This window comes from Papio anubis, chromosome 4 (assembly GCF_008728515.1).
Source record: "Papio anubis isolate 15944 chromosome 4, Panubis1.0, whole genome shotgun sequence".
NCBI lineage: Eukaryota > Metazoa > Chordata > Mammalia > Primates > Cercopithecidae > Papio > Papio anubis.
The window spans coordinates 180,514,001-180,541,315 of NC_044979.1; the positions used below are offsets into that span (position 1 = coordinate 180,514,001).

Here is a 27,315-nt window from a genome sequence, read left to right on the forward strand (position 1 = left end):
TTAAAACTATCTGGTAAACTTTCTTGAATAAAGGATTCTAAAGAGAAACTGATTTAACTTTTAGCAACACATTTACCTGAAATATAGTGAGATTGAAAGTTATTAACAAATGATTTCATGAAAAACTATATATCTAAAATAAATACTTTTAGATATTTGATATAGAGATATAAGATATATGCATGTTTTAGTACATTTTAGTCACCATTTTCTAAGAGCAATGAGTTTGCCTTTTAGTGATTTATAAGTTTTATTTGTATACAAAGTAATGTGATTATAAAATTTGCGAATCCTCTTTTTCCTCAATTGCAATTTGAGGATATTCTTTATTATAGATCATGTATTAATACAGTCTAACAAAGTATATCTAAAATATTTAAGAAGAGGAAATTCCTAAATTTGTTAGTAACCAGAAATTGTGATACTTGTTCTTTGAGGATTTCCTGTGTTTTCTCCTGCCAACAAAATATTACTTTTATGTAGCTAAGAAATTAGATTGAATTTTAACAGTCATATGCACTTTAGTTTTGTCTGCATGAGGAGCTATTCAAGGTGAAAGAGAAGTAGCTAAGAGAGAAGCTGTGGGTGCTGGTTCTGCGGTGTGGCTTTAGTTTACAGCTGGAAGCCAAAAGTCTATCCAGAGTAAAGATAGATGGCAAGTATGTGAGCGCCCTTCTGAGGTCTGTCGCCATCTGTCGTGGCGTGTTGTGTCCTTAGTCCATCCCGCAGCAGATGTCTTTCCAGGGTGCAGATGCCAGTGCCTTTGTCTCTAGTTCAGCGCTCTTCATGGCCCTCCATTGCCCGGAATCAAACCCACCCTCCTCAGAGTGGTGTGAGGTCCCTGGGCACTGGCCCTGAACCTCCCTTGCTGGGACCTGGTCCCACCCTCATCATCCCTCCATGTGGGAGAATCCACGGGAGAAGTCCTTTGCTGGACTGGAATCCACACGAGAAGTCGTTTGCTGGACTGGAATTCACGTGAGAAGTCCTTTGCTGGACTGGAATGTGCCAAGGAGGAGTATTTTTTACCAGATGGCAGATCTGACTTCTCTAACAAGACCTAGTTCTTATTTTATGATTTTTTTCCTTTAATTTGTAATAATATTATAATTATTTCCTTAGAGTAGACTTACTTCACATTACTCATATCATAGGCACACTAAATGCTATTTTCTTACTGTCTTTCAGACAGAAACAGTCTCCGCCAGTCAAGAAACCCTCAAAAGTATTTTGCCATGGATATAGAAGATGAAGAAAACATGAGTAAGATCTAGGCCTATCACGTAGTATCAGATAGCTAATTTTATGTTAACATTTTGGTGTTTTTGCAAATATATTTCATGAGACCAATGTGGAGAATTGTGTTTTTTCCCGTAACATGTTCTACTGACAGTGGCATGTTTTTAATTTTTGGTGTGTTCTCTGCAACAGGTGTCAGAATTTGCTGTAGACGTTTTCCCTGCAGCGGTATGTCTAGGTTTTTCCTTCCTCGTTATCGTCATGGGGCATCACTGTGACGATGGAATGGGCTTCTGGGCACATCTCATGAAGCCCCACTGTTTCGTGTGGAGTCCTGTAACGGCACGCCTCTAAGAATAATGCTCTTGAGTATTCATGCATGCAAATCGAAGATAAATGTCTGAGATTGATTTAAATACCCAGTCCTTTGCAATAATAGTACAGAAATATTTCCCTTCAAAATACAGGTTCTCCCTGCATTTTGAAGGAAGGGGGTTCACACGTGTCTGTTGATCTGAAGTTTGCAAAGGTGCTAATGAAAGCTGGGACTGGTGTGGGCCTCCTCCTTCCATGCTGTTCTCTCTGGGGCGGGTGGGTGGAAAGCCGCTGGGGTACGTCAGTGTTTCCTCTGTGTTTTCTTCTATAAAAAGCTCGTTGAAGGTACTTATCTCTTCTAGTTCATCTTCAGTCTCAGAAAACAGATTTAAATGCTTTCACAGAAGTTGGGAGAGTTTAGTAGAGAAATTACAACAAAGGCATCATTGCTCTAACTAATATAACTATCCATATTTACCTTCTTACTTGTCTTAAGGAATAACATGCAGCTATCAATGATGAGTGACATGTCACTGGGAGTGATTATTGAGCATTAGAACTTGGCTCAGCACTTTCCCTTTGACTTCACGCAAAACTGATGATCTGGGGTCTTGGAATCGCTCTTGTGTACCGTGTAGAACCCAAACTGTGACCCAGCGAAACATTTCTGCGTGGTAGTGCTGCCCCGTGGGTGTGCTGTGGATGCTGTGGAGGGGGCTGGGCCTCTGCTCTATGGACTGTACGCTAAGTGTTGGCTTTGGTTGAAGTCAGCCGTCTGGGGTGTGAGGGTGAGACCACTTCCTGCAGCGCTACCCGGCTCCCATGGGACCAGTGTGCTCACCTCACTTCTGCTGATGTGTGCGCAGCCCGTGGCTGCTGGTGATTGTTTTCTCAGGTTTTTTTCCTCATCAGTCCTGCTCTTGAGATCTTTTAAAAACCCAGCTTTATGTTTTTACTGGGCAGTTCTACTCACTGTTTCCAATTTTGCCACAAGCTTTAAGAGAGAGGTTACGTCCATACTCCTCATTTGAGAAAATGTGACCTGTGCTTGGCCCGTGCAGTAGCCCACCGACAGAGCGTGTGCAGGGGTCCCCAGGGCCTCTGTGTCAGGACTGTGGCCTACAGCCTGCAGCTGCAGTCACCTCGCATGGACAGAGGCTTCATGATCGTGTAGGTTCTGGAACTATCCCAAAACTGATCCTGTGATAACTTGACATGATAAACAATCCTCCCGAATAATTTTTCTGTAAAGATAAGCTGATGTTCTAGTGCTGAAACTTGGAAATTCTGGTTCTGTATTTTTTGTTTTTTTATCATTTTGAAAGCAATGCAAAGCCCTATCATGATCAGTTATGTACATTTATGAAATGTAGTAGCATGATACAGAGAGAGAAGGCATCTGTTTAAGAAAAGCTGTGAAAGTGGCATCTTTTTCTAGTTTTAGTATTTTCCTTTATTATAGTAGAATTTTCAATAACAATGAGAAAGTATTTCAGTGTGCTCCTGAAGTGAGTAAGAGTTTAGAATGTTTGTAATCTGTTACAGAAGTATATTCTTCTCAAAATTATTTGTCAATCCAATAGTAATTATTTTTATTTCTGAAAGAAAAGTATTTGGTTATTTCAGAGGTTATAAATATTTGGTTAAATGCCTGTCTAAATACATTTATAATGATTTGATTTTTGATATTGATAATTGTTTAGCAACAAAGTCAAAATGTAAGCAGTAATCTAGTATGTCATGTTCTTGCTCAGTTTATTAATCTCTGACTTCCATCTTGGCTCTACTTTTTTTTAACCTTTTTTTCCCTTTGAGCACCGAAAGGAGTAACCTATCGAGCTTTTGCTGGAGGATGTTATAAATGAAAATTTAATGTCCATTCCATCAGCTTTGTCAACTGGGAGAAGTGGTGTGTGTGTGAGGATTATTTTGGAGAAATGATGTCTGTAGAGAAAGTTTTAAATTTCTTAGCCTCTGCCACGGTGTGGCATCAGTTTTCCCACGGGTTGTGTCTAAACCAGGTTTATGCTCTGCTGTCTTGGCTGAATGATGCCAGCCCTGGAATTAGAGATCTTTAACCTCAAAGATTGGCAGCCAAGGGCAAGGACTTGGTCCCTTTCAACCTTCCCATGGATGAAGCTGATGAACATTTTCACAACTTTTCAGTTTGCTTAACATAATGAGAATCTACCTTTACACATGTAGTAGAAATAGACCCTAAAGCCACCATATGGGGCACGTGTAAATTGGTTTACAATTTTAGCAATATTTTGGTTACTTAATATAGATTTTTGAAATCTGGTGGTAGATGTCTTTAACTTTCATTCACATTACAACCTTGCAGGGCACTGTAGCCCTCACCCCTGGGCTCCATGTGACAGCTGCCTAGCCATGATGGAGAGGAATTATTTCTTCTTCTATTTTTTAAAAAGCTCAATGAACACTTTTTACTCTAATTTTAAAATAAAAAATTAGGGCCGGGCACGCTGGCTCATGCCTGTAATCCCAGCACTTTGGGAGGCCAAGGCGGGCAGATCACCTGAGGTTGGGAGTTCAAGACCAACCTGGCCAACATGATGAAACCCCATCTCTACTAAAAATACAAAAATCAGCCAGGCATGGCAGTGCAAGCCTGTAGTCCCAGCTACTCAGGAGGCTGAGGCAGGAGAATCACTTGAACCTGGGAGGTGGAGGTTGCAGTGAACTGAGATCATGCCACTGCACTCCAGCCTCACCAATAGACTGAGACTCTGTCTCAAAAATAAACAAATAAATAAATAAATAAAATTTTAAAATTATGTTTATTTTGCCATGTAATTTTAGAATTCTAAAACTATCTGTATTAATTTGAAATCTAAAATACTTTTAAAAGTTAGGATAAACAAATTTTTCTGGAAATTCATCAAATAATTGTCTTAAAAAAGACAAAATCACCAGAAAGTGTATTTATGAAGTTAGGAGGTTGTAGCCTGCCTACAGCTTCAGTTTTGTGTCTTGTTCTTACACACTTTCTATCATGGAGTGGTATTAAGGATTCAGACTTAATCAGCCCACATATATAATGTTCTCATTTTCAAATAGATGCTAGAAATAAAACCATTCCCTCCAAACACAACAACTAAAAAGCCGTAATACTTTACACAATTACATAAGCAGCTTTTAAAGATTGGTTCATAAACTAAATCAAATAATTGCATTTATTGATTGAATATTTTAAACCTGAAAAACTAATTATCTGTGGATGCAAGTTTTTAAAATAGTTTTCTCTTCTGAGAGACACTGCAATTTAAAACCCGTAGATAAAATGAGGGTAAACAACAGTGAAAGGAAAATGCTAAAATAAATATACATTAATCCATATATTTATATTAAATTGTCATTTCATTATAAAGACCTTTTTAATATGTAAGGTCTTTCTGGATTAATTTATCATCCCACATTTTGATAAGGTTGAAAAAGTCTAGATACTTCAGAATATTCTCAGAAAAAAAAATTATTTAAAGATTTTACTTTTTAAAGCAAAAGCAGTTGGTGACACTGAATAGAAATGGTATTAGTCGCCGGGCGCGGTGGCTCAAGCCTGTAATCCCAGCACTTTGGGAGGCCGAGACGGGCGGATCACGAGGTCAGGAGATCGAGACCATCCTGGCTAACACAGTGAAACCCCGTCTCTACTAAAAAATACAAAAAAAAACTAGCCGGGCGAGGTGGCGGGCGCCTGTAGTCCCAGCTACTCCGGAGGCTGAGGCAGGAGAATGGCGTAAACCCGGGAGGCGGAGCTTGTAGTGAGCTGAGATCCGGCCACTGCACTCCAGCCTGGGCGACAGAGTAAGACTCTGTCTCAAAAAAAAAAAAAAAAGAAATGGTATTAGTCACTGAGCAAAGTGTCAAATTACTTGTTTAGTTGAGGCTGATAGTTCTTTAAATGTCTAACTCTTCATGTATACATCAAGGAATAAAATGGATAAGCACACATCACTTACCCAGTTACAAAGAGAGCTAAAGGAATCTATAAATTTTGCATTTACAAGATCCTGCAACGAAGGCATTGTAAGTTACTCTTTCTGGGCACCACAGGTTCCAGCAGCACTGATGTGAAGGAAAACCGCAATCTGGACAACGTGTCCCCCAAGGATGGCAGCACCCCTGGGCCTGGCGAGGGCTCTCAGCTCTCCAATGGGGGTGGTGGTGGCCCCGGCAGAAAGCGGTCCCTGGAGGAGGGCAGCAATGGCCACTCCAAGTACCGCCTGAAGAAAAGGAGGAGAACACCAGGGCCCGTCCTTCCCAAGAACGCCCTGATGCAGCTGAATGAGATCAAGCCTGGTTTGCAGTACACGCTCCTGTCCCAGACTGGGCCCGTGCATGCGCCTTTGTTTGTCATGTCTGTGGAGGTGAATGGCCAGGTGTTTGAGGGCTCTGGTCCCACAAAGAAAAAGGCCAAACTCCATGCTGCTGAGAAGGCCTTGAGATCTTTCGTTCAGTTTCCTAATGCCTCTGAGGCCCACCTGGCCATGGGGAGGACCTTGTCTGTCAACACGGACTTCACATCTGACCAGGCCGACTTCCCTGACACGCTCTTCAATGGTTTTGAAACTCCTGACAAGGCGGAGCCTCCCTTTTACGTGGGCTCCAACGGGGATGACTCCTTCAGTTCCAGCGGGGACCTCAGCTTGTCAGCCTCCCCGGTGCCTGCCAGCCTAGCCCAGCCTCCTCTCCCTGTCTTACCACCATTCCCACCCCCGAGTGGGAAGAATCCCGTGATGATCTTGAACGAACTGCGCCCAGGACTCAAGTATGACTTCCTCTCCGAGAGTGGGGAGAGCCATGCCAAGAGCTTCGTCATGTCTGTGGTCGTGGATGGTCAGTTCTTTGAAGGCTCGGGGAGAAACAAGAAGCTTGCCAAGGCCCGGGCTGCACAGTCTGCCCTGGCCACCATTTTTAACTTGCACTTGGATCAGACGCCATCTCGCCAGCCTATTCCCAGTGAGGGTCTTCAGCTGCATTTACCGCAGGTGAGGAACGGTGCTGCTGCTTTAAAACACAGGGTCATTGCTCTTGGTAATGCTTCTAGATAACATTTTAGTTTCAGGATTACTATTGACTTTCCCCCTTGACATCACTCTGTCCCCATCAGGAGGAGTTACTGGTAAGTCTGGCTGCTGGGGCAGTCTTTCCTTGATTTCCATGGCCATGTGGCCACTGAGAAGCCATCTGCATCCTAGTGCTTGCTGGGTCCGTCGCAATGCAAGGCAGGGACACCTGAGGCCCCGTCCACCAGGGCAGTGTTTACAACACTATCCATAACTCTCTTCCCATTAGGCAACCCCCCCACCAACCGATGACCCTCATCCCACAGCAAGCCTTTAGCAGGAGAGAGGGAATAAGAGCCCAGTCTTTGAAACCTTGCCCCCAATTCAGCACCATTTTCCTTCAAAGGTCTCATCCAGGAATCTCACATTCAAGATAAGTGACACCAGCCCGTCAGCAGCTGAAAACCCAAGTCTGAGTCAGGATGGCAGCCTCTGGGCTCCCACATGACAGACTGGTGGCTGTTCGCTGTCCCTCAAGCAAGGAGCCCCTCGAAGCAGAGAATGAGGCAGCACAGCAGTGAGCACCTATCAGAGGGCAGGAAGGGAGGGGCCTCCAACAACTGTTCTAGGGCCTGCCAGTTGTCTGGGAGTCTCTACTTTGAATTTCCTGCATGGGCTTTATGAGGACTTCCCCGCTTGCCCAGGCTGGAGGTGGGCAGCCACTCTTCCATTTGACCTTCCCCTCCCTTCCCCAGCCTAGTGAAATCAGGATGAAGGAAGGGGAAGTTCCAGGGTGAGCTCAGATTGGCTTACATGAAAGAGAAAAAGTAAAGGAGAAAATCGCCTTTAGTTCTCATCTCTAAATTCTAAAACTCTCTGATTATGTGTTGCTTCTTTTCTTGGAAATCCAAAATTCTTCTGGTCTATTGCAAAAATTATTCTTTTGACCCTCTATTCATTTATTCCTTTGTATCAGAGTCTTCTTCACTTTGAAGATAACATGTATACTGCCCTTGACCAGAAGACTTGAAGGTGACTTGTATTCCCCTGGAAGAATCCAAGTGTCTTATAGTTTCTTTTTTGCTGTTGTCTACAATTAGAATAACCTCTGTGCAGTTGTAGTCTGAGATGACCAGGAGTTCTGTTTTAAAGGAAGGAAATGTATTTTATTTTGCCTAAAGGAACCAAATACAACATCAGTATAAAATAATATATTCAAGGTATTTCACTGATTTTTTTTAACAAACCAAATACTTGCTTCCCTTATTAACCTCTCATCAACATTGTTCATAAGGATTATTAGTCCATTTGTACTTTAACAAATCAGTGGTGCTAGATCCCATGTGATTTTTTATTTTCAGGATTACTCTTTGCTAAAATATTAAAGCCTGAGTTCAAAATATTGTCTGATGTGACTTGTCTTCCCTTAATATTGACAGAGTGGCATATAAAACCATTGAAATGACATCAAATGCCGTGGATCCCAGATGTCTGAGCCTTTAGTATGTAGGCTGTGAGCACCTTAGGCGGACACAGATAGAAGCCCCAGTATAGACGTCAGCCCTGCCTCCCTGGCTTGGCGGTGTGCCTGCAGTGACTTCTGTGTGGAGCAGGACCAGAGGCCCTGGCGTGGGAAGGCTGGAGGGGCATCTGTTGGTCTCCAGCCTGGGGAGGGGTGCAGGTGGGCAGGGCCATCTCAGCCACCTGATGCCATGTTCCCCTGGGCTCTGTAGGTGCTGAACACCAGGCTCTAGGCCTCATGTCCAGAACCACTAGGGCATGAGAGGATGGAGCTGCACTTCTAGTCTCTGCCAGAGGACCCTGCCACCTTGTGTCTTCAGAGGCCCCAGGGTAGCCCAGGAATGTGACATGTGTTCCTTGTAGGACCCAGGTGGCCCTCTCAGAACCCATCCTTTGGGCTTTGTTGCTGGGCTCTATTGTCTTCTGACAGGAAATTTCAAAATGTGCGTTCTAGGGTGGGTGGAAAACCCTCACTCTTTTTCTAGAGTAATCCTTGAGGGACATAGGTCAGACATCCCTGCGTGTCATTGCAGGTAAATGGTGCTGCCTGGGACTGTGTGGCATGGGTTTAACTCTTAAAAGCATGTTTCTTTTGTTCTTATATCTGTCCCCCAAATTAAGAGAGAAGTCTTTCATTAACCATGCAGGGTGAGACCAGTAATCCCCTCAAGGGGAGGGGGCTGAGCCCTGGCCATGTGCCTCGGATGCCAGCGCTCACCAGCATCAGCCCCAGCACCAGACCTTCCACTCAAGGCTCTCGGAGCTCACTCTGAAGTTAGATTTCTTCGCCTCTCTTCGAAAATTTGGAGATTTGCCTATTCTTATATGAAATGGAAACTTTTATTTCCTCTGGCTTATCCCTAATCTTCTTATGGCTTTTTCTCTCTCTAAATTCGAATGAATCACCTTTTCCCTCTGGCGCCCTGGCCAGTTCGAATGCGTTACCCCTTCCCTCTGGCACCCTGGCCTCGTCCTGTTTCTGTCACAGCCTCAGTTCCCCGCATCCGCTCACCCCTGCATTGCGGATGCCGCTGCCTGCGGGTGCATGGATCCCTGCCACCAAAGCCATTCTCCACATGACTTGTCTTGAACACTGTCCTGTGGGGCTCACTGATATTTGCTGGTGCAATGATAAGAGGAAAACACCCTGACAACTATCTTTTCTATTCATTTCAGAAATATTTTATTAAGGACCACCTGGGGATGCTGGGTTTTCCTAGTGGTCATTTGATTTTCCAGACAAGTGTGAAATCGGTGGGACATGAGTTGAAACTGGCTCTTAACACCGACCTCCCAGCAGACATCATTTCCCAAAATGCCATGGGCTCATTATATCCTAGATAAATCATACGCCATAAGACCACGTCCAGAATGCAACAAATATGTCTGTTCTCAGAAGCACCTTAAAACAGGTGTCTGTCTGACCTGAACATATACCTGTTAAGGTGTTCCGGACGTCTAAGCGCTTTCCCTCCCTGTGCTGTCCTCTGGTACATGATTCTATCGTGCCGTCTGGGCGAGTGAGCGCAGCCAGAGCGCGTTTGTGTGGAGAGGCTGGAGTGACTGAGAACCCCTCGGTGGCGCCTTTGAGGGAGGTACTGTGCACAGCCTGTGGCTTCTTTCCCTGGACCGCATCTCCAAGCTGCTCCTTTCTCTTGCCTGTGATTTTGCACATCACCCTGGGCTGTGCTCCCAGCTATGTGTGACCTGGAGCTGACTGGGCCACACCGTGTGTGCACGTGAGAGAGGGCAAGGGGGGTGGGAGGGCCATACTAGGTGGGTGTAGGCGTGGGCAGGTGGCCCTGAGCAGGCAGTTTTGCCTCTGTTTGCCTCGGTTTCCTCCTGAGGGCTAGGCTGGCCTGCGGTGAGGATTGGAGGGATGCTCGTGTGTGGTGCCCACACTCCACACTGGCCCCATGCGGGTGGCAAAGGACTCAGCCAGAGCCTGGCAGGATCCTGGGGTGTCTATTTCCAAGGAATGTTCTGAAAGAAACATACACACATACTTGTTTGCCAGATTTACCTGTGTGGTTTTCCAGATGAGAAGCAGCCTGTGTCACTCCATAAGGGAGAGTGCGTGCAGCATTCAGAGAGTGAGCCCTGCTCCCAGCTGCACCTGGCCCCTAACCTGCATCTGTGCATCCCACACAGGTTTTAGCTGACGCTGTCTCACGCCTGGTCCTGGGTAAGTTCGGTGACCTGACCGACAACTTCTCCTCCCCTCACGCTCGCAGAAAAGTGCTGGCTGGAGTCGTCATGACAACAGGTAACCATCTTGGTGTTGTATGTAACCCTGCCTGTTTTCATGTCTGACAAATGTGAAATGTTCTCAGTTGACAGAAACCACCGTGGCACACCAGCGGGAGATGGTTACTTCCTTTCTTCTTCAAAATGTCTGCCATACGCAAGTGTAGGAACTGCACATACAAGCTTTTTCCCCCAAATGTTCATCTTTTTAACCTAAGTTTGTTGTATTTGGAGAAAGCATACTATCTGATTCCTGTCATCTTCCTCCTGTGAATGGCCTCAGTCTGCTCTGGAAGATGGCAGGGGGCTTACTAATTCTGGCTTTATTTGAAAGTAGGGCCTATCTGTTGTATCAGTTAATGTTAACGATGCCAGACGAGTTTCTGTGTGACTTCTTTTGAGGAGGGAGAAAGCTCTAGCAAGAATAGAAAATCTGTGGGGGAAAAAAATGCAATTTAGAATGATAGAAGAAACTCTGTTAAATTAGTCTAGAAGTTCCCAGTAGCAAAAGGAACCCCCGAATCCTCTTCCCACATCCCGGGAGTGAGAACACGCAGCAGTGTGTCTCTGTGAGTAGCTCAGAGGAAGCCACAGCCTTGACCAGTGCCTGGCTCTCCAGGGTGGAGCAAGACTCAGGGAGAGGACCCCGTCATGTGGGGCCACCTCTGTGCCCAGCACCTGCTCAGCCCAGCCTGGACAGCCAGATGCAGGAAGCAGGCCCTAGAGGTAAGGGAGGAAGCTGGCGACGGTTTCTCTCTCTACACCTACCAGCCCAGGAGAAACCCCCCAGTTCTCGGTATGTGACTTTATGTGACTTTCTTGTCCTTTCCCCCTGAGGGGTCACCTCTATCAGACTCTGCAGCCCTCTTCACTGACCCACCTCTTGCTGCCCTAGGAAACCTGGCTGTTCTGCTCATGACTTGTTTCCTTGCCGTGCCATGTCTGGGGAGGAGGAAGTACTCAAACAGCAGCTTCTGTTCTAATGTTTTGTACCTGTATTTTCTCCCCCTTTACCTCTCTCCTTACTGCTATCTTTTACATTAATCAAAGGTGAACACCACAACTACTGAATAGAGTAGTTCCCTAGGTAAGACTCCCTGCCTCTTCCAGCAGCCTGGGTGAGGGAGCTGGTCGTGTTCTTTCGTCATTTTTGTTGTTGTTGTTGTTGTTGTTTTTTAACCACCTTAGAAGAGGCCGATCACCTTCTGGGAACATTTTACGTCTTAGTGTGTATTTCACCGAGACCACTTGCTCAGAGCCATAGTTTACATCTGAAGCCAGGATGCTGGAGCACTTGGCACTCCAGACAGCTGGTTCAGGGGCTCCTGCTGGTTGAGTGGCCTTGGGCAGATTAGGAGGCCTCTGTGCCTCAGTTCCCTCATCTATACAGTGGAGACATTAGTAGCATGAGCCTCAGAGGACATCGTGGGAATGCAGTGAGGACAATTTACCTAAAAGACCTGGTGCATACCTGCCACATGGTGTGCACACCATTGGTTCAGCTGTAGTGAATGCGAGTCTCCCAGCAGGTAACTTCCAGGGTCCCGGCATCACACCTCTGGTCAGCAGTTTATCTCACACAGTTGAGACAGAGTGATAAGTTTATGGGAGATCACCACTGCTTGTGATTTCACTCCCAGTATGGTTACATGGTGACAGTTTGCTAATGAAAACATCGCAAGTTAATTCTGTTTTCCTTCTTATTCCTCTGGGTGCTGTTGACCTCTCCTTCCTGTCCTCTTTAGTACTTCGATATTTGATGTCAAGATTAATTACCAGACCAGTGAGTCTACCTTTCCATAGTGTTGCCCAGCTGTGTTCTAGTTGTGGGCATTCAAGAAAAGATGCTATTGCATACCAGACGAAATTACTTCCTTGAGTTCAGTGTCTGTGCACTAAGCAGTGAGGATGGCTGGCTTTCCAGAAATGTCACAAAGTGAGTCCTCAATAGGAAGTTGTTTGCAGTGTATACATTTGCCCACTTAAAAAAATAGGTGGTAAGGCCGGGCGCGGTGGCTCAAGCCTGTAATCCCAGCACTTTGGGAGGCCGAGACGGGCGGATCACGAGGTCAGGAGATCGAGACCATCCTGGCCGACACGGTGAAACCCCGTCTCTACTAAAAAATACAGAAAACTAGCCGGGCGAGGTGGCGGGCGCCTGTAGTCCCAGCTACTCGGGAGGCTGAGGCAGGAGAATGGCGTGAACCCGGGAGGCGGAGCTTGCAGTGAGCTGAGATCCGGCCACTGCACTCCAGCCTGGGCGGCAGAGCGAGACTCCATCTCAAAAAAAAAAAAAAAAAAAAAAAAATAGGTGGTAAGAATATGCATGAAGATGAGCTTGAAAAGTCTATTGGCCCCTGAAAAGTTAAGTCACTGAGAATAAGGATCAGACTTTAGGAGCACAGTTAGGCAAACATTACTGTGAATTACAGAAAATAGTGTCTCTTTTTTTTTTTTTTTTTTTCAGGCACAGATGTTAAAGATGCCAAGGTGATAAGTGTTTCTACAGGAACAAAATGTATTAATGGTGAATACATGAGTGATCGTGGCCTTGCATTAAATGACTGCCATGCAGAAATAATATCTCGGAGATCCTTGCTCAGATTTCTTTATACACAACTTGAGCTTTACTTAAAGTAAGTTTAGTAAACAAATAAGGACAGGAAGCTATTAAAATATTCTTCTATTAGAAAACTATTGCAAAACCTTTCATTGTTTCTGTAATCATGGAAAATCTCTCAAAATCATAACTCAAAACATAATTAATTAGTAACAATAAGGCTAGATCCCATTCTCCCACAATGCTCAACAAACATATGCACACATACATACAATAACATGACATGGTCATAAATTTCAAGTCTGTGTTTAAGACCATGTGATTTTGTTGTATGCAGTATAAATAGAAGTTCCCAAAATGCCAGGTAAAGATAGTAAGTTTTATTCTAGTCACTATTTCTAGAAAGAGCTAGTCATATGTCCAAACTCTTTTTCTTTACAATGCCATTTTTTGTATGTGATCTTTCTGTTCTGAAGTCATAAATTGGAAGAAGGAAAGGTTACTCACATTCTGATGACATATCCATTATTGAGTGGACAAGAACTGTATTAATTACCCTAAACATGTAAAATAAATATTCCAGTTCAAACTTACCTTTCCCCTGTTGAAAATACTAGCCTCTGAAAATTATTTTAAACTATGATAGACTAAAATTTAACTATATACAGCTTTAAATGTTACTTTTGCAACTTTTTTCCTTTCAGTAACAAAGATGATCAAAAAAGATCCATCTTTCAGAAATCAGAGCGAGGAGGGTTTAGGCTGAAGGAGAATGTCCAGTTTCATCTGTACATCAGCACCTCTCCCTGTGGAGATGCCAGAATCTTCTCACCGCATGAGCCAATCCTGGAAGGTATGAGACGAGATTCTTCAACAAGCCAGTTCCTCAAGAAAATGTATCTGTATGAAGTAACAGATAAAAGAACTAACCTGTGTTAATATCCCTTTTCCTTTGTTCTCTTTTTAATTTCAGACTTGGATGTGGATCTGATAAGAGTCTCTATAAAAGCATGGACTTTTTTTCTTTCCAATTAATAACTTAATTAGAAAACTTTAATGAATGAATAATGCTGATTGTAATTAACCAAGTAATTAGAATGGAGCGAGAGTATTGGATTAAAATGGTATCTGTATTTAGATTTGGGTAATAAATATCTCTATATCAGAGGTATATGTGATCCTCCGTATTTCTGAGGAATTCTAATTTGCTAAATGTGTAATTAAAGTATTTATTTGCCTGATATTTCAGCAGCAGATAGACACTAATGAAAAGTGAAACTGCTATTGTGATCATATTTTTTTCCATCCTTCTTTATATTTGAGGTTAGCACTTTTGTTTTTTAGTGTTTTGTATCCACATCCCTTCTCCCAAGCTCTTAGGCAGTGTTTATTCCAAATGGAACGTTTTATTACATTACTTTCCTTGATTATAAAAGCAACAGGCATACTCACTGTGGAATATTGCTAAATATTTTTAAAATATAAGAAGGAACATTAAAATCACCCATATTCCTGTAACCCAGAAATACTCACTATGGGTGTTTTACTATACTTTCCATGGGTTTATTTCTGCATCTGTCTAGATTTATTTTGGAAATTTTAAAAATATAGAGGAAAAAAACATAGCAAACAGCCAAGTATCCATCACCCAGAATTAGCAAATGTTAGTATTTTGTCCTATTTGCTTCAGCTCGTTTTTAATGATAGAAATAAATAATTTCAGTTAAAGTGAAAACCCCATTTCCCCAACTCCCTTGGAGACCACTTTTGTGAATTTTGTTTGTGTTATGTCTTTCCTACTCAATTTCATGTAATTGTTTTTTTTTTTTTTTTGAGACAGGGTCTCGCTCTGTCACCCAGGCTGGAGTGCAGTGGTGCAATCATGGCTCACTGCAGCCTCGACCTCCTGGGCTCTTAAGCGATCCTTCCACCTCAACCTTCCAAGGAGCTGGGATCACAGGCATGTACCACTATACCTGGCTAATTTTTGTAATTTTTGTAGAGATGGGGTTTCACCGTGTTGCCCGGGCTGGTCTTAAACTCCTGGGCTCAAGCGATCCACCTGCCTCAGCCTCCCAAAGTGCTGAGATTACAGGTGTGAGCCATCATACTCAGCCTCTCAGTTTCACATACTTATTTTGTATGTGTATTTTGTATGTATGGCATAAGCATGTGCATTTATATGTACAAACTATATTTTAAATTTATAAGCTATTGTTAGATGTGCTTTTCAATAAATCAAATAGATGGTTTACTACCTGTGGGGTTTTAACTCTTTTTTCTCTCTTAGAACCAGCAGATAGACACCCAAATCGTAAAGCAAGAGGACAGCTACGGACCAAAATAGAGTCTGGTGAGGGGACGATTCCAGTGCGCTCCAATGCAAGCATCCAGACGTGGGACGGGGTGCTGCAAGGGGAGCGGCTGCTCACCATGTCCTGCAGTGACAAGATTGCACGGTAAGGGGCAAGGGCTCCCTGTGGCCACCTCCCTGCACACAACAGGCTGTCTGTGCAGAGAAGCAGCCCGCCATACACTGTCCACAAAGCACATGCCAGGCCAGTTAAGGACCTCAGTACGCACAGCAGTGCCTGGCAGTGTTTCTGGTCTCAAGCAGGGTTCTTCAATAAGGCACAGAAAACCCAAATTATAAAGAAAAGTGAATAAATTTGACTAAGCTAAAAATTCAAGAATTATTTACTATAACCCACATATTTGGAAAAGAAAAGCCACATATTGGGAAGAGATTTCTGATGTCTCATGTGACCAACAAAGGATTTGACTTAGTTACAAGCTGATTCCTGCACCTGCAAAGCACAAAGCCATCCATTTGGAGAATCCTTGCTGGGGCGTGGGGATGTCACACACATAAATGCAGAAGTCGGGGCTCATGGACCTGAACCCTTAAGCTCCAAGCCTTTTATTATATAGTAACTAGACTTTACCTCAAGGAAGAAACAAACACAAGCTGATAGAACCTAGGACAAGGGATATTCTTAGAAGAGACGTCGGCTGGGCGCGGTGGCTCAAGCCTGTAATCCCAGCACTTTGGGAGGCCGAGACGGGCGGATCACGAGGTCAGGAGATCAAGACCATCCTGGCTAACACGGTAAAACCTTGTCTCTACTAAAAAAAATACAAAAAACTAGCCGGGCGAAGTGGCGGGCGCCTGTAGTCCCAGCTACTCGGGAGGCTGAGGCAGGAGAATGGCGGGAACCCAGGAGGCGGAGCTTGCAGTGAGCTGAGATCCGGCCACAGCACTCCAGCCTGGGCGACAGAGCAAGACTCCGTCTCAAAAAAAAAAAAAAAAAAAAAAAGAAGAGATGGCATGGGTGGGCCAAGAAATAGCAAATGGCCAGAAAAGTTGCCCAGAAAGAGCCCTGGTGGGCCAGTTGGCTGCAGCTGTGTCCCTGCTCTGGGAGAGTGGGGAGTGGGGAGCAGCCACCTTGGAGGGCCAGGTGGATGGGGCTGGGTGAGGCTGACCTGTTTCCCTTATGGAGGGCCCAGGGCCACGGTAGGCTGAGGGTGGGGTGGGAGCCACGGCACTGCCACTGGAGGTCACCAGGGTGTCCGTCCCACTGGCAGGCAGTTTGGCGGTGAACGCAGCCCCAGAGAGTTGTCCGCAGGACCACGGGGTAAGAGGCTCCCATGGGGTTGGCCACCCCTCAGTGATTATGTTGGTGCAGGAGCCATGGGAAGGAACGAGAGTCTTGGTTCAGATGACCTCGGCCTCTGTCCTCAGCTGCACAGAGCTGTGGGAACAAACAAGATCATCCAAAGGAGGACCAGCAGCCTGTCTGTTCAGAGTCGGCTATGGCAAGGGGGCCAGACCACTGTGATGGGCAGACTCAAAGGCAGGCACAGGAAGGGGGATGGCTTTATTGTAGGGAAAAAGGGAGGCTTTGGGTATGTTCTGATGGAGGTAGGGGAAGCCAGGATGGGCTCTGCAGAAGGTGGCCTCCCGTGCAGCTGTTTGAAGGACCCAGGGGCATCTCTGGCTGGTCCTGGGTTGGAAGCAGGAAAGGGTGGGTGTGGGGCAACCACTAGGAAGCTGTAGTCCTTCCCTCAAAGCCTGGCTGTGGAGGCTGTGGTTTGGGTCAGAGTAGTTCTCCTGCCCTGTGTGGTCTGGCCAACATCTGTCTGCAGCTCAGTCTCTCAGGCCAGGCCGTTTGCTGGATCAGGGGACAGATCAGATGATAGTGCTCTAGACTCTTTTCCTAAATAAATGGCACAAGGAAAATGAAAGATGAGTAAGGCCAGGCACAGATGCCTAGACCCGGGTGCAGTGAGCCTGAGGCCATGCTATGAGAGTGGGGACACCTTTAGGTTCCTCGAGTGTCAGCCAAACACGTCACAGCACTCTGTGAGTGGACACCCTCCATGGGGTCCGCAGGACAGGTGGCTGTGGACGTGTAGTGGGTATCTCTAGAAGATGTCCTGCCCGCAGTTTTTGCAGAGCTTTACTTGTTTTACTTGCATGGATGCTGACTGTGCCTGACACCCTCTCACTGGCGCTAGGCGATTTCATCCTGATGACATTTGTCCCAGCTGTCCTTTGTGAGGTGCATTGGTGGGAGCTGGTGCCACACCATTTCCCACCCAGGGCCTCTGCAGAGCTGTAGACACTCCTGGAATTCTCTTACAAAGCATGTGTTCAGAATTAATGACTCCTAACAAATGTAGGTTTTTGCAGGATCACTGCTTTAAAGTTTGCCCTGAAGACTGAATTCAGCTTAAAGATGCTCTAAGTGCGTAGAGGCTTCTAATCTAGAGAAGAAATAGGCCTGTGTTTCTTAGAGGCATTGAATCAGTTCATGCTTTTTCTGTAAGTTAGGGAAACCTGCATTTTCATTTCCATTTTGGAAGGTGGAAGGAACGTGTCATAGGAATTGGAGGATTTGTCCATTCGACACATTTATTGATCTTGTGTGTGTGTCAGGTACATATTGTGAGTGCTGGGATAGGTCAGTAAAGAAAGCCGACAGAAACCTCTTCCCGTGCTGGGGTAGGATGGGGCGGATAGCCCGACATGGACCTGTAAATTACATGGAGGTCAGAATCGGGGTGGAGGGCTTGGACGGCAGGGAAGGGAGGCCTCAGGCAGCAGGTAAGCAAAAGGCTTGAGTGGCTGGCTCTCTCTTTCTCTCTGGCCTCTCTGTGCCGTCTGAATACCGCCCCATCCCTCATCAGGCTCCTGGCTGCTCAAGGGCCCCTGCCCTGCCCCTCTGCCCTGGCTGCCCTTACTGCTGTCCTGCGTCCCCTGCCCCCTAGGTTGGGACATGCCTTCCTCCCTCAGCCTCACAGCCCCCTCCTTTGGGGCTGAGCTTCAGGGTCACCCCAGGAGCATTCCTTGAAGTTCATACACCCCTTTTTCTTTTTCACAGAACCCTGCCCTTTCTTCCAAATTGATTTTACCTCAATTTATGGTTCTTCGTTTGTCTTTTCATTGCATTATTGTTTAGCTCCTAGGCTGTGTCTCCCCCCAGTACCTCACACCATGTGTATATAGTGCCCAGCAAAGGGTGCTCTGGACACAGCAACTCCCAGGCTGAGCAGAGCATGCTGTTTGCGGGGCTCAGAAAGAGAAAACAGGCGTATTGTGAAGGCATGTGTGTGCTGGAGCTGATAACGAATACCTAAGTTGCCATTGGCGTGCATAGTTGGTGTCGTGCATGTCAGCTGCACACATGCAGCCGCTGTAAACCCCACACCCTCTCTCCCTGTGCATTCAGTGCCATTGTACTTGCAGAAAACAGGAAATACGCAGTTGAATGTTTTGAAGGGCTCCTTGAAGGGCTATCATTTTTATAAGAAGTATAGTGGTCCCCGGTTCTCCGCAGATGTGTCTCAAGACCCCCAGTAGACTCCTGAAACTGTAGACAGGACTGAACCCTGTACGTGCTGGTATTTTTCCTGTAAGTACATTCCTATATAAAGTTTAACTTATAATTAGACACAGTAAGAGATTAACAACAGTCATTAATAATAAAATAAGAGTGACTTGAGCGCAAGCACTGTGATGCTGCGACTATCAATCTGGTCACCAAGGTGACTGCTAACGGGCCAGTGGCATCTGCAACATGGATGGTTCACACCCCGGGCTGGACGGCGCAAGATTTCATCACACTCCTCAGAGCAGCATCCAATTTAAAGTCTGGAAGTGTTTATTTCTGGAATTTTTTCATTTAGTATCTTCAGATCATGCTTAACAGTGGGTAACTGAAACCTCTGAAAGTGAACCCTCAGATAAGGGGACCTGCTGTAATGAAATAAATACGTAATTTCCTTTCTGATATTTCCCACAACTTTCTCACAAGAAACACACATGGCTCATTGATTATGGGAAACGTAATGGCAAAGAAAATCACAGTGTAAAATAACTTTTAAGTAGATTTTTGTCTTTGCGTTCGTAAGCTGCTAAAGCAGTCTATTACTTTTGTTGCGCTCCTTCGTCAGTTGGTTGGGATCCTGCAGAATTGTCAGTGTATCCCTGTAACCACTCAGGCTTGGGCTGGGCCGCGTCAGCACTGAGTCCGAGCTCCCTGAAAACTGTGCTTTCTTCTCCCTCCAGCTGGAACGTGGTGGGCATCCAGGGATCCCTGCTCAGCATTTTTGTGGAGCCCATTTACTTCTCGAGCATCATCCTGGGAAGCCTCTACCATGGGGACCACCTTTCCAGGGCCATGTACCAGCGGATCTCCAACATAGAGGACCTGCCACCTCTCTACACCCTCAACAAGCCTTTGCTCAGTGGCAAGTATCTCTGGAGTGTGCTGATTTAATCTGTCTTGATTTTGCAATGTTTTCATCCTCATGAATGAAAAAAACACCACCTGAGCTGCTCTGTGGCTATCAGAAGAACATGAGAGTCCTTCTAAAGGGACCCAAGGTGATGTTTCTGGGTCTCTCCGGGCCTTGTCTCTAGGGCCTTTTAAGTGAGTCCCTCTGCAAGATTAATCTCCTTTACCGATCACAAACCTAGCCATTCATAGAGGAATTATGGGCTCACACCTGTCATCCCAACACTTTGGGAGGCCAAGGCTAGTGGATTGCTTGAACCCAGAATTTCAAGACCAGCCTGGGAAACATGGCAAAAGCCCATCTCTACAAAAATACAAAAAAATCAGCCAGATGAGGTGGGGCACGCCTATGGTCCCAGCTACTTGGGAGGCTGAGGTGGGAGGATCACCTGAGCCCAGGAGGTCAAGGTTGCAGTGAGCCAAGATTGCACCACTGCACTCCAGCCTGGGCAACAGAGTGAGATCCTGTCTTAAAAAAAAAAAAAAGAAAGAAATGAAAAATGAAAAGAATGAAATTATGACTGGGCTGGGCAGCTGTCTCTTTTCCTCTCAGTCAGGCAGTGTGTTCATTCCTGTCTCAGCGGCAGAGACTCACAGACACTGAAAATTATGTCAGCATTGGCTTTCCCAGACTCACCCTGAGCCAGGTCTCCTGGATGTTTACGCTGTCTTGGAGCCACCAGGGTGTCCACAGTGATGAGCTGCCTGGAGCCTGCCGTGGGCTCCCTGGAGAGGCCCTGCTGGCTCCGAGAGGTGGTGACAGTGTAACCAGGGGCGCCAATGGCAGGCAGAGGTTGTCTCCCTGGTGTCTGCACTACCCTCGATGCCCTTCATTGCTGGTTTTCTTTTTTCTTTTTTTAGAATTTCAGTGGCTAACAGTAAAGTGAACAGGAACTTTTGAATTCAAAGGTCCTAACTTCTAAGCTCACCTTTATTTAAAAGGACACAGTTAAGGTATTTTTATCTTTTTAAATGTATAATTTTACTACTTTTTTAAAAGCTCAAAACTAAAACCATAATCCTAACCTGAAACACGTTTATTTTGCGGTGGGGGTGGGGGGTGCGTGTGTGTATGACGTTTATTTTGGGGGGTGTGTGCTGCCTTGTTTTCTAGTGCTTGGCTACTAGCACGCCTTTTATTTGAGAAAAAGCAGTGTGGAATTTTATTTGAAAGCATGCCTGTCAGAGCACATGAAGGAGGCAGGGATGGGGAAAAACAGTTGTCTTGAATTAAATTTTACAGCTCCCTAACTTAACCATTGTGTTTTAAGAAAAACGAAATAGACAGATCAAACCTGATGGTAGGTAAGTTGAAATTGTAGCACCAATCGATGTCTTTTGAAGTATTTTGTTGTGTGTTGGTGTGTGAATTTCTCATGATTCCAAAAATTCCCCTCTTTGTTCTCTATCTTCTGTAGTTGAGGGAAGAGTGCTCTAATCTTAGCTGTCACTCACCTTTTATATGCATAGGTGCTTAAAACATTGCACGTGGAATACGGGACACATAGGTGACACTCAAAAATCGTCGTTAATTAAGGCCTCGTCGAACAGCGCTGTCTAAGCAATATCTCACCCATAACTAAAATCTGCAAAGGCAGAATCATTTTGCTAAAGACATTTTCTAAGATACTGAAAGTGGAGCTCATTTATAAAAGTCAGTGTATTTTTATCATATTTCACTTATGTGAAAAGCATTTATATCTGTTAAAAGACCTTGAAAAATAGTGTCTGCAAGATAGAGACTTCGGCGTTACTGATGCTGCTGTTTATCCTTTCCTCCTCAATGTCTTCTCTAATTTTTTTTTTTTTTTTTTTTTTGAGACGGAGTCTTGCTCTATCGCCCAGGCTGGAGTGCAGTGGCGCAATCTTGGCTCACTGCAACCTCCGCCTCCCAGGTTCAAGCAATTGTCCTGCCTTAGCCTCCCAAGTAGCTGGGATTACAGGCATGTGCCACCACGCCCAGCTGATTTTTGTATTTTTAGTAGGGACGGGGTTTCACCATGTTGACCAGGCTGGTCTTGAATTCCTGACGTCAGGTGATCTGCCCGCCTCAGGGTCCCAAAGTGTTAGGATTACAGGGTGAGCCACCATGCCTGGCCTCCATCATCTCTAATCTTAATAGCCTAAAGCACATAACCAAACCTCTCCCCTGGTTCCTGCTGCAGGGGGCTGTGCCGAGCTGATTCAGCAGCCGCAGAGAGAGCCTGGGTCAGAGCCGTGAGGCTGCCCCTGCGTCAGCTCTGTCTCCTTGGCAGCTTCTGTGTCTTGGGTTCTTCATACGCCCAGTGGCAGGGTGCCCCTTGCAATCCTTCTGGACAAATGTGCCACTGTCCTATGAAAATAAAAGGACACCACACAAGCTCCAGGAGGCAGAACGTTACTCAAATGCTGAGCCAATAAACAATGTCACTCTAGCACCAAAGTCTATTTCAAAATGCAAACTATTTGAAATATCTTATTTTTGGTAAATGCTTTATTTTGGAAATGGGTTTTTGTTGTTGTTTCCCTGAAGAGAGTTCAGATGAGCAAAGCAAGTAGCTTTGGAGAAGACACCTTTAGACCAGGACTCCTGTGAATCAGCAGGACAGCGTAGCAGGAAATTAGGTGAGCCAGGGGATGGAGCAGGATGGGAGGGCAGATGCTTCTGCTTCAGAATTGAAGTCGAAAGCAAGTAATGCTGTGGGTGTTACTGGAGACAAAAGGAACCAAATAAGAAAAATCTGGAGAGGCAAATGTTGATGTCTTAATAGATTTGGGAGGTCACACTCTTTAAAAATGGGTCCCAAAGCAAAGCCCTCAAAACTTTATTAAAAGGAAAGTCTTACATTTAACAAATGGCCTGGAAAGAGGAGCTACCAGGACATTGGCCCCCTTGCTGTGCATCTGCACTGTGCATCACAGCTCATGTTGTGTGTGTTATACTTTGTCACCTCACATTTTATTATAAGGGTCATTCCCGTGTTAAAAAGAGAGTGAGGTATGATGGCACCTAGTGAATTGTAGCATCTTGAGGGAGGAGCAAAAATGGACATAAATGAATACACAGAAAAGATTACCTGAAACCAGGAGCAAGTCAAAGTAAAAATGTAGGGATAGGGTGTTTCTTTCTCTTAAAAAAATAATGCTGTCAGGATTAAAGTGAGAAGAATTTAATTTGCATTTCAGCCTGAACACTAGTTTTACTTTCAGAAAGGTTCTTGGTGCCAAGCTGTGAAACTTTTGCCTTTGTGGGTATGCACACTTGGTACCCTTGCTTAGCACTGTGGAAACGGAAGTCTCTTGAGCTTTCTTCAATTTTCTTTCGAATGAGTTTCACATCCAGCACTTGCAAGCTGGACAGTTCCAGCTTCTAATTTATGTCCATTGATCCCCTGAGTGTGAGCTCCTCAACTGGCCCAGTTTGTTATCCAAGACTCACTAAGAGAACCTAAGAAGAAGGAGCAGGGTGCCCAAATGCCCCATGTGATGGCTCTGGGGACCTTGTTGACAGTCTGCTCTGGGGTCATCCAACAAGGCTCCCTATCCTGCCGACTTTCGTGTTGAACGTTGGCACGAAACATTAAACAAGGCTGCTTGATGGGGTAGGGGCCTCATAAACAGCTTGCATTTCAGTATCTCTGGGAGGACAGCACAGGTACCCGGCAGGGCTGGCAGCAGGCCCAGGTGTGTGGCGGGAAGGAGGCAGGTGCCTGCGGAGCTGCTGTCCATCCAAGACCATTCAACATCATGGGCAGGAAGAGCAAGGCAAGCTGGTTTAATGAGGCCCTGGCTGAAGTGAGAGAGAAGGAACGTCACTGTGAGAGTGTGTGAGAGTGAGTGTGTGTGCATAAGTGCGTGTGTGTGAGTGCGTATGTGTTTATGTGCGTGTGTGTGCTTGTGAATGCGTGAGTGTGTGTGTATGTGTGTGCCTATGTGCGCGTGTGTGAGAGTGGGTGTGTAGGGGGGTGTGTGAGTGTGTGTGTGTATGCATATTCTCCAGGTAAGAGCGGTCATCAGGATTGTGGGAAAGAGGTGTTGGTAATGTCAGTTTCCTCCTTGCCCTGGTTTCTAGGAGGAGTGAACGTGCCATGAGTCATTGTAAAAGAGAACGACCACCAAGCTTGCTTCCAAGTACAGAATCATTGTTTTCAGCTGACAATTTTTCTTTCCGTTTTACTTTCTGTTTTCCTCCCCTTTACTTTTGCTGGACTGATTAAATTGTCTTTCCCCTTTCTTCCCACTGGTGATTTGGAAGTTCTAAACCTTATTTCTATTCTGACCAGTGGTTACCCCAATTTTTAAAAATAAATATGTTTAAATCACTTTGAAAAAATGTTGGCATCAAGAATTAATATTTGTAAAGATCCAAACTTGGGAAAAGGTGAAATATTGGGCTCATTTTTATTCCACAGTCTTCCCATCCTCGTCTTCTTGGACTCTGATGACATCATCTTGAGTTTTGGAAACTCATTTAATACTGTGCTTTTCCTTTAAAAGCCTTTCTTAATAAGTCACAAGCCACGTGATCAACAACTGTTCGGATGAAAATGTAAGGGCTCCTGGTTTCTCTCCTGACCAGTTTTCTGTAGCCGTTGCCCCTGCCCTTAACTCCACATCCAGATGTATTTTTCACTCTGCTGGAATACATCCTTAATTGGGGTAACAGGGTGATTTCTTGGTTGGCTGTTTTTGTTTGATTTTTGGAGAAAAGGCCTGTGTGCTGCCCTGGATCTTGACTTTACCTGGCCCTCGTCTGTGCGCCAGGTGGACTGGGCACTGCGGATGTCTGGGCTTCGTCCTTCCCCCCAGGACACGTCAAGACCTCCATGGTCACCCTTTGTCACAGAGCCAGCTTGAGTTTCTTTCCTTTCTAGAAGGTACCCCCTTGTTTTCTCTCTGGTAGCATTCAATTTATCTATTTTCCTTAAAATTCAGAAATTTCAACAGATGAAGCCTAGGTGTGTGGCTAGTTTGTTGGGATTTCTTTCCTGCTTACTACCCTGAATCCTCTGATCTCGATTGTTGACTCTTCACTTCCTAGAAATGTCCTTCTGTCTTGTCACTTCTGCTAGAAGCATCTTCTCTGCCCTCTCTGTTGTCCCTGAAAGTGCTGCTGAGCAGAAGTCACAGTCCTGCAGCCGGTGTCTCTTCTCTCATCTGATGTGCTTTTTTGACTGCACTGCATTCTAAGAGAATGCCTGACTTCTCTGTCACCATCTCAGGAGTGAACTGTTTTCCCTGCAGAGCAGGCTCCCCAGGAGCTCATGCCTGGCCCACTTCTCTGCACCACGGCTGCCACACGGCTCCCTCTCTTGCTCTGGTTCTCCTTTCTGGGAGAGTGACTCCATGTGGGGCTCCTCATCTCTGTTGGGTTTTCAGCGGCTGCATTTAGGGTTCCTCATGTCTGTTGGGTGTTCAGTTCTCCTTTTGCATACTGAGAACAACTTTCTAGTGATTGGAACTGTCTAGAAAAGAGTTTCCTAAAAGGAATTAAGCTCCCCTGACTGGAAGTGTTCAGGTTGGAATTGGATGGAGATTGTTGTTATGGACATGGTGACGGGTTCTGGCTGAAAGGATTAACCCACATGACCTCCAAGTGTCTTCTAAACTTGAGATCCTATGGAGTGCAGTGTGCTTGTTTTTAAATTCTCTGTGTGGATGACTGTAATGGTACAGTACAGTTACCTATTGTATCAATGACACCTTTGAAGGTTTTTAAAAATAATGATTGTTATGCTTCACTGACTGCCATCCTCCGGCCATTTCCCAGGCGTGCATGTGCTCAAGTCGGGAGCCAGATTCTTACATACGTCCCTGAGTCCACGCCGCAGCCCTGTGGGCCGGGCCCGCCGTCACCCTTCACAGTGGAAGCAGCCGCAACTGGCAAACACCACAGGACTTGCAGCTCACAGCCGTGTTCCACTGTCCATAGGACAAGTACTGCTTGAACCCACATCCGATCTTTCACCACCCCAAGGCTTGCCTCCTATGGAGGACAGAGAGGGCACAAGAGTGCCTTGGGGCTCCCCCAGGAGCTGCTTCAGGAAAAGGAGGAGCTGGCAGGATCTCTGTGAGCCTCTCAGCCCCACTCCACCTGCTGCTCACCTTCATCCACATCTAGTTAGCATCTCCTGCCCATGCAACTCTCTGGACATGAGCCCACCTCACTCAGGACCACAGCTCTGGGGCTCCTTCCACAGCTGGTGTTTTAAAATCCTGTGGTCTCCTTTGAGAAAGGAGTGTTATTTGGCCAGAGGTCCTCTGTGTAAAGCCCTTGGCACCTGGCTGGGGTTAGTGGACAACCAAGACAAGGCATGTCCGAGCTGGCAGAGGAAGCCTGAGAGCAGCCCTGGGGAATGGGCTGGAAGGGTCAGGAAAACCCAGCCATCTTGCTCTGTATGGATTCTCATGGATTGTGTTCATTTCTCTGTCAGCTCAAAGGACTGCCCTTCTTAAGACAATCACAATGAAAGGCTCAAAGGTGCTCTGCTCTCAGCTTAAATGGCAGGTTGGTTTTGGACCTAGAAGGGCTCAGAGGCTCCACCCTGTGTTGCGTGGCCTGTATCATCCTCACTGCGGGAGTGCTGTGCAGAGTTTTCCTTACACTTTAACTCATGCCCAGGTCTTGACTATTTCTTATTTGCAGAATAGAGGCCGCTTTCTGTCAAGATTGTAAGTACACATTTTCCTTGACCCACTAATAAATGTCTAATAGTTTCTATAACATGAACCCATAATAACCCTAAAATATCTATTGTTAATCATTATGTATATCATTCATCTTTGATTACCCTACTATATGAGGAGCCTATTGGAAAATACCTTTAGGGTAGAAATAAGAAAAAACATCAATGCCAGCTCTTCTGAGTTTTTTAATTGTAGCAGTTATTAGACCAATTCACAGTTTCTCTGTATTTTTGCTTTAAAAGCTCTGATTCAGCACACTTAATTTACAACAACAGAGGGATTCTCATTACCAGCCAAGTTGTTCTTGCTTTTATTGGTTTCTGCACCACGGCCTGGGATTAACTCATTACCCTAGTTCCCTCTTTGCAGCCCGGAAAGATAAGCATCTCACTGGTGTCAGCCCTCACACTGCATTGGCCTCAGGGACTCGTAGAAGGATACGCTTATGACCATTTAGGGGCTTTCTGCCCCAGTAAAAGCATATGGTTAGTATTGGAAGCGTGGGCTATTTTCTTTTTGCCTTATTTCCTCCATTTTTGTTTCAAAGTGGGACTTGATTTAACTTAAAATATAAAAAATGTTTTGTACTATTAGGATCTTACACTTTTTGTTAATTAATCATTTAGTGAAAAATATTGTCATTCTAAGGTTTAAGTATCATTCAACAGTAATCCTTTTTTTTGATGAGAAGTAATGGAATTGCCAAGGAAGATAATATAAGCATTATCCATTTGTTTATGAAAGATTCAATTCCATTATGGTCAGAGATTCCCCAACAGTTTAACTGGATACCTACTCTTCTAGCCATTCCCCCACGAAAGAAATCCTTCCTGATTCTGTCTGCTTGAAGCGTGTGGCCTTGAACATGCTCCTGGGGCTGCTGCCTCTACAGAGTGACAGCTCAGGGACCTGCAGGAACTCAGAACATGCAGGCAGA

General features: G+C 45.3%; 1 protein-coding gene across 9 annotated transcripts in view; it reads left to right on the plus strand.

Moving 5' to 3' along the window:
- Nucleotides 1-27,315, plus strand: part of ADARB1 (adenosine deaminase RNA specific B1) — a 135,034-nt gene that overhangs the window by 94,056 nt on the left and 13,663 nt on the right. For 7 of the 9 annotated variants that reach the window (XM_009202109.3, XM_009202112.3, XM_009202111.4 and 4 more), the window contains 8 exons: nucleotides 1,189-1,263; nucleotides 5,632-6,566; nucleotides 10,257-10,371; nucleotides 12,820-12,988; nucleotides 13,617-13,765; nucleotides 14,753-14,872; nucleotides 15,203-15,371; nucleotides 19,484-19,665. In XM_009202109.3, coding sequence (XP_009200373.1) covers nucleotides 1,236-1,263; nucleotides 5,632-6,566; nucleotides 10,257-10,371; nucleotides 12,820-12,988; nucleotides 13,617-13,765; nucleotides 14,753-14,872; nucleotides 15,203-15,371; nucleotides 19,484-19,665 — 1,867 coding nt within the window. In that variant the 5' untranslated portion in view covers nucleotides 1,189-1,235. The remainder of the gene's footprint in view (nucleotides 1-1,188; nucleotides 1,264-5,631; nucleotides 6,567-10,256; nucleotides 10,372-12,819; nucleotides 12,989-13,616; nucleotides 13,766-14,752; nucleotides 14,873-15,202; nucleotides 15,372-19,483; nucleotides 19,666-27,315) is intronic. The other 2 variants (XM_009202115.3, XM_009202108.4) reach the window with 1 other exon arrangement.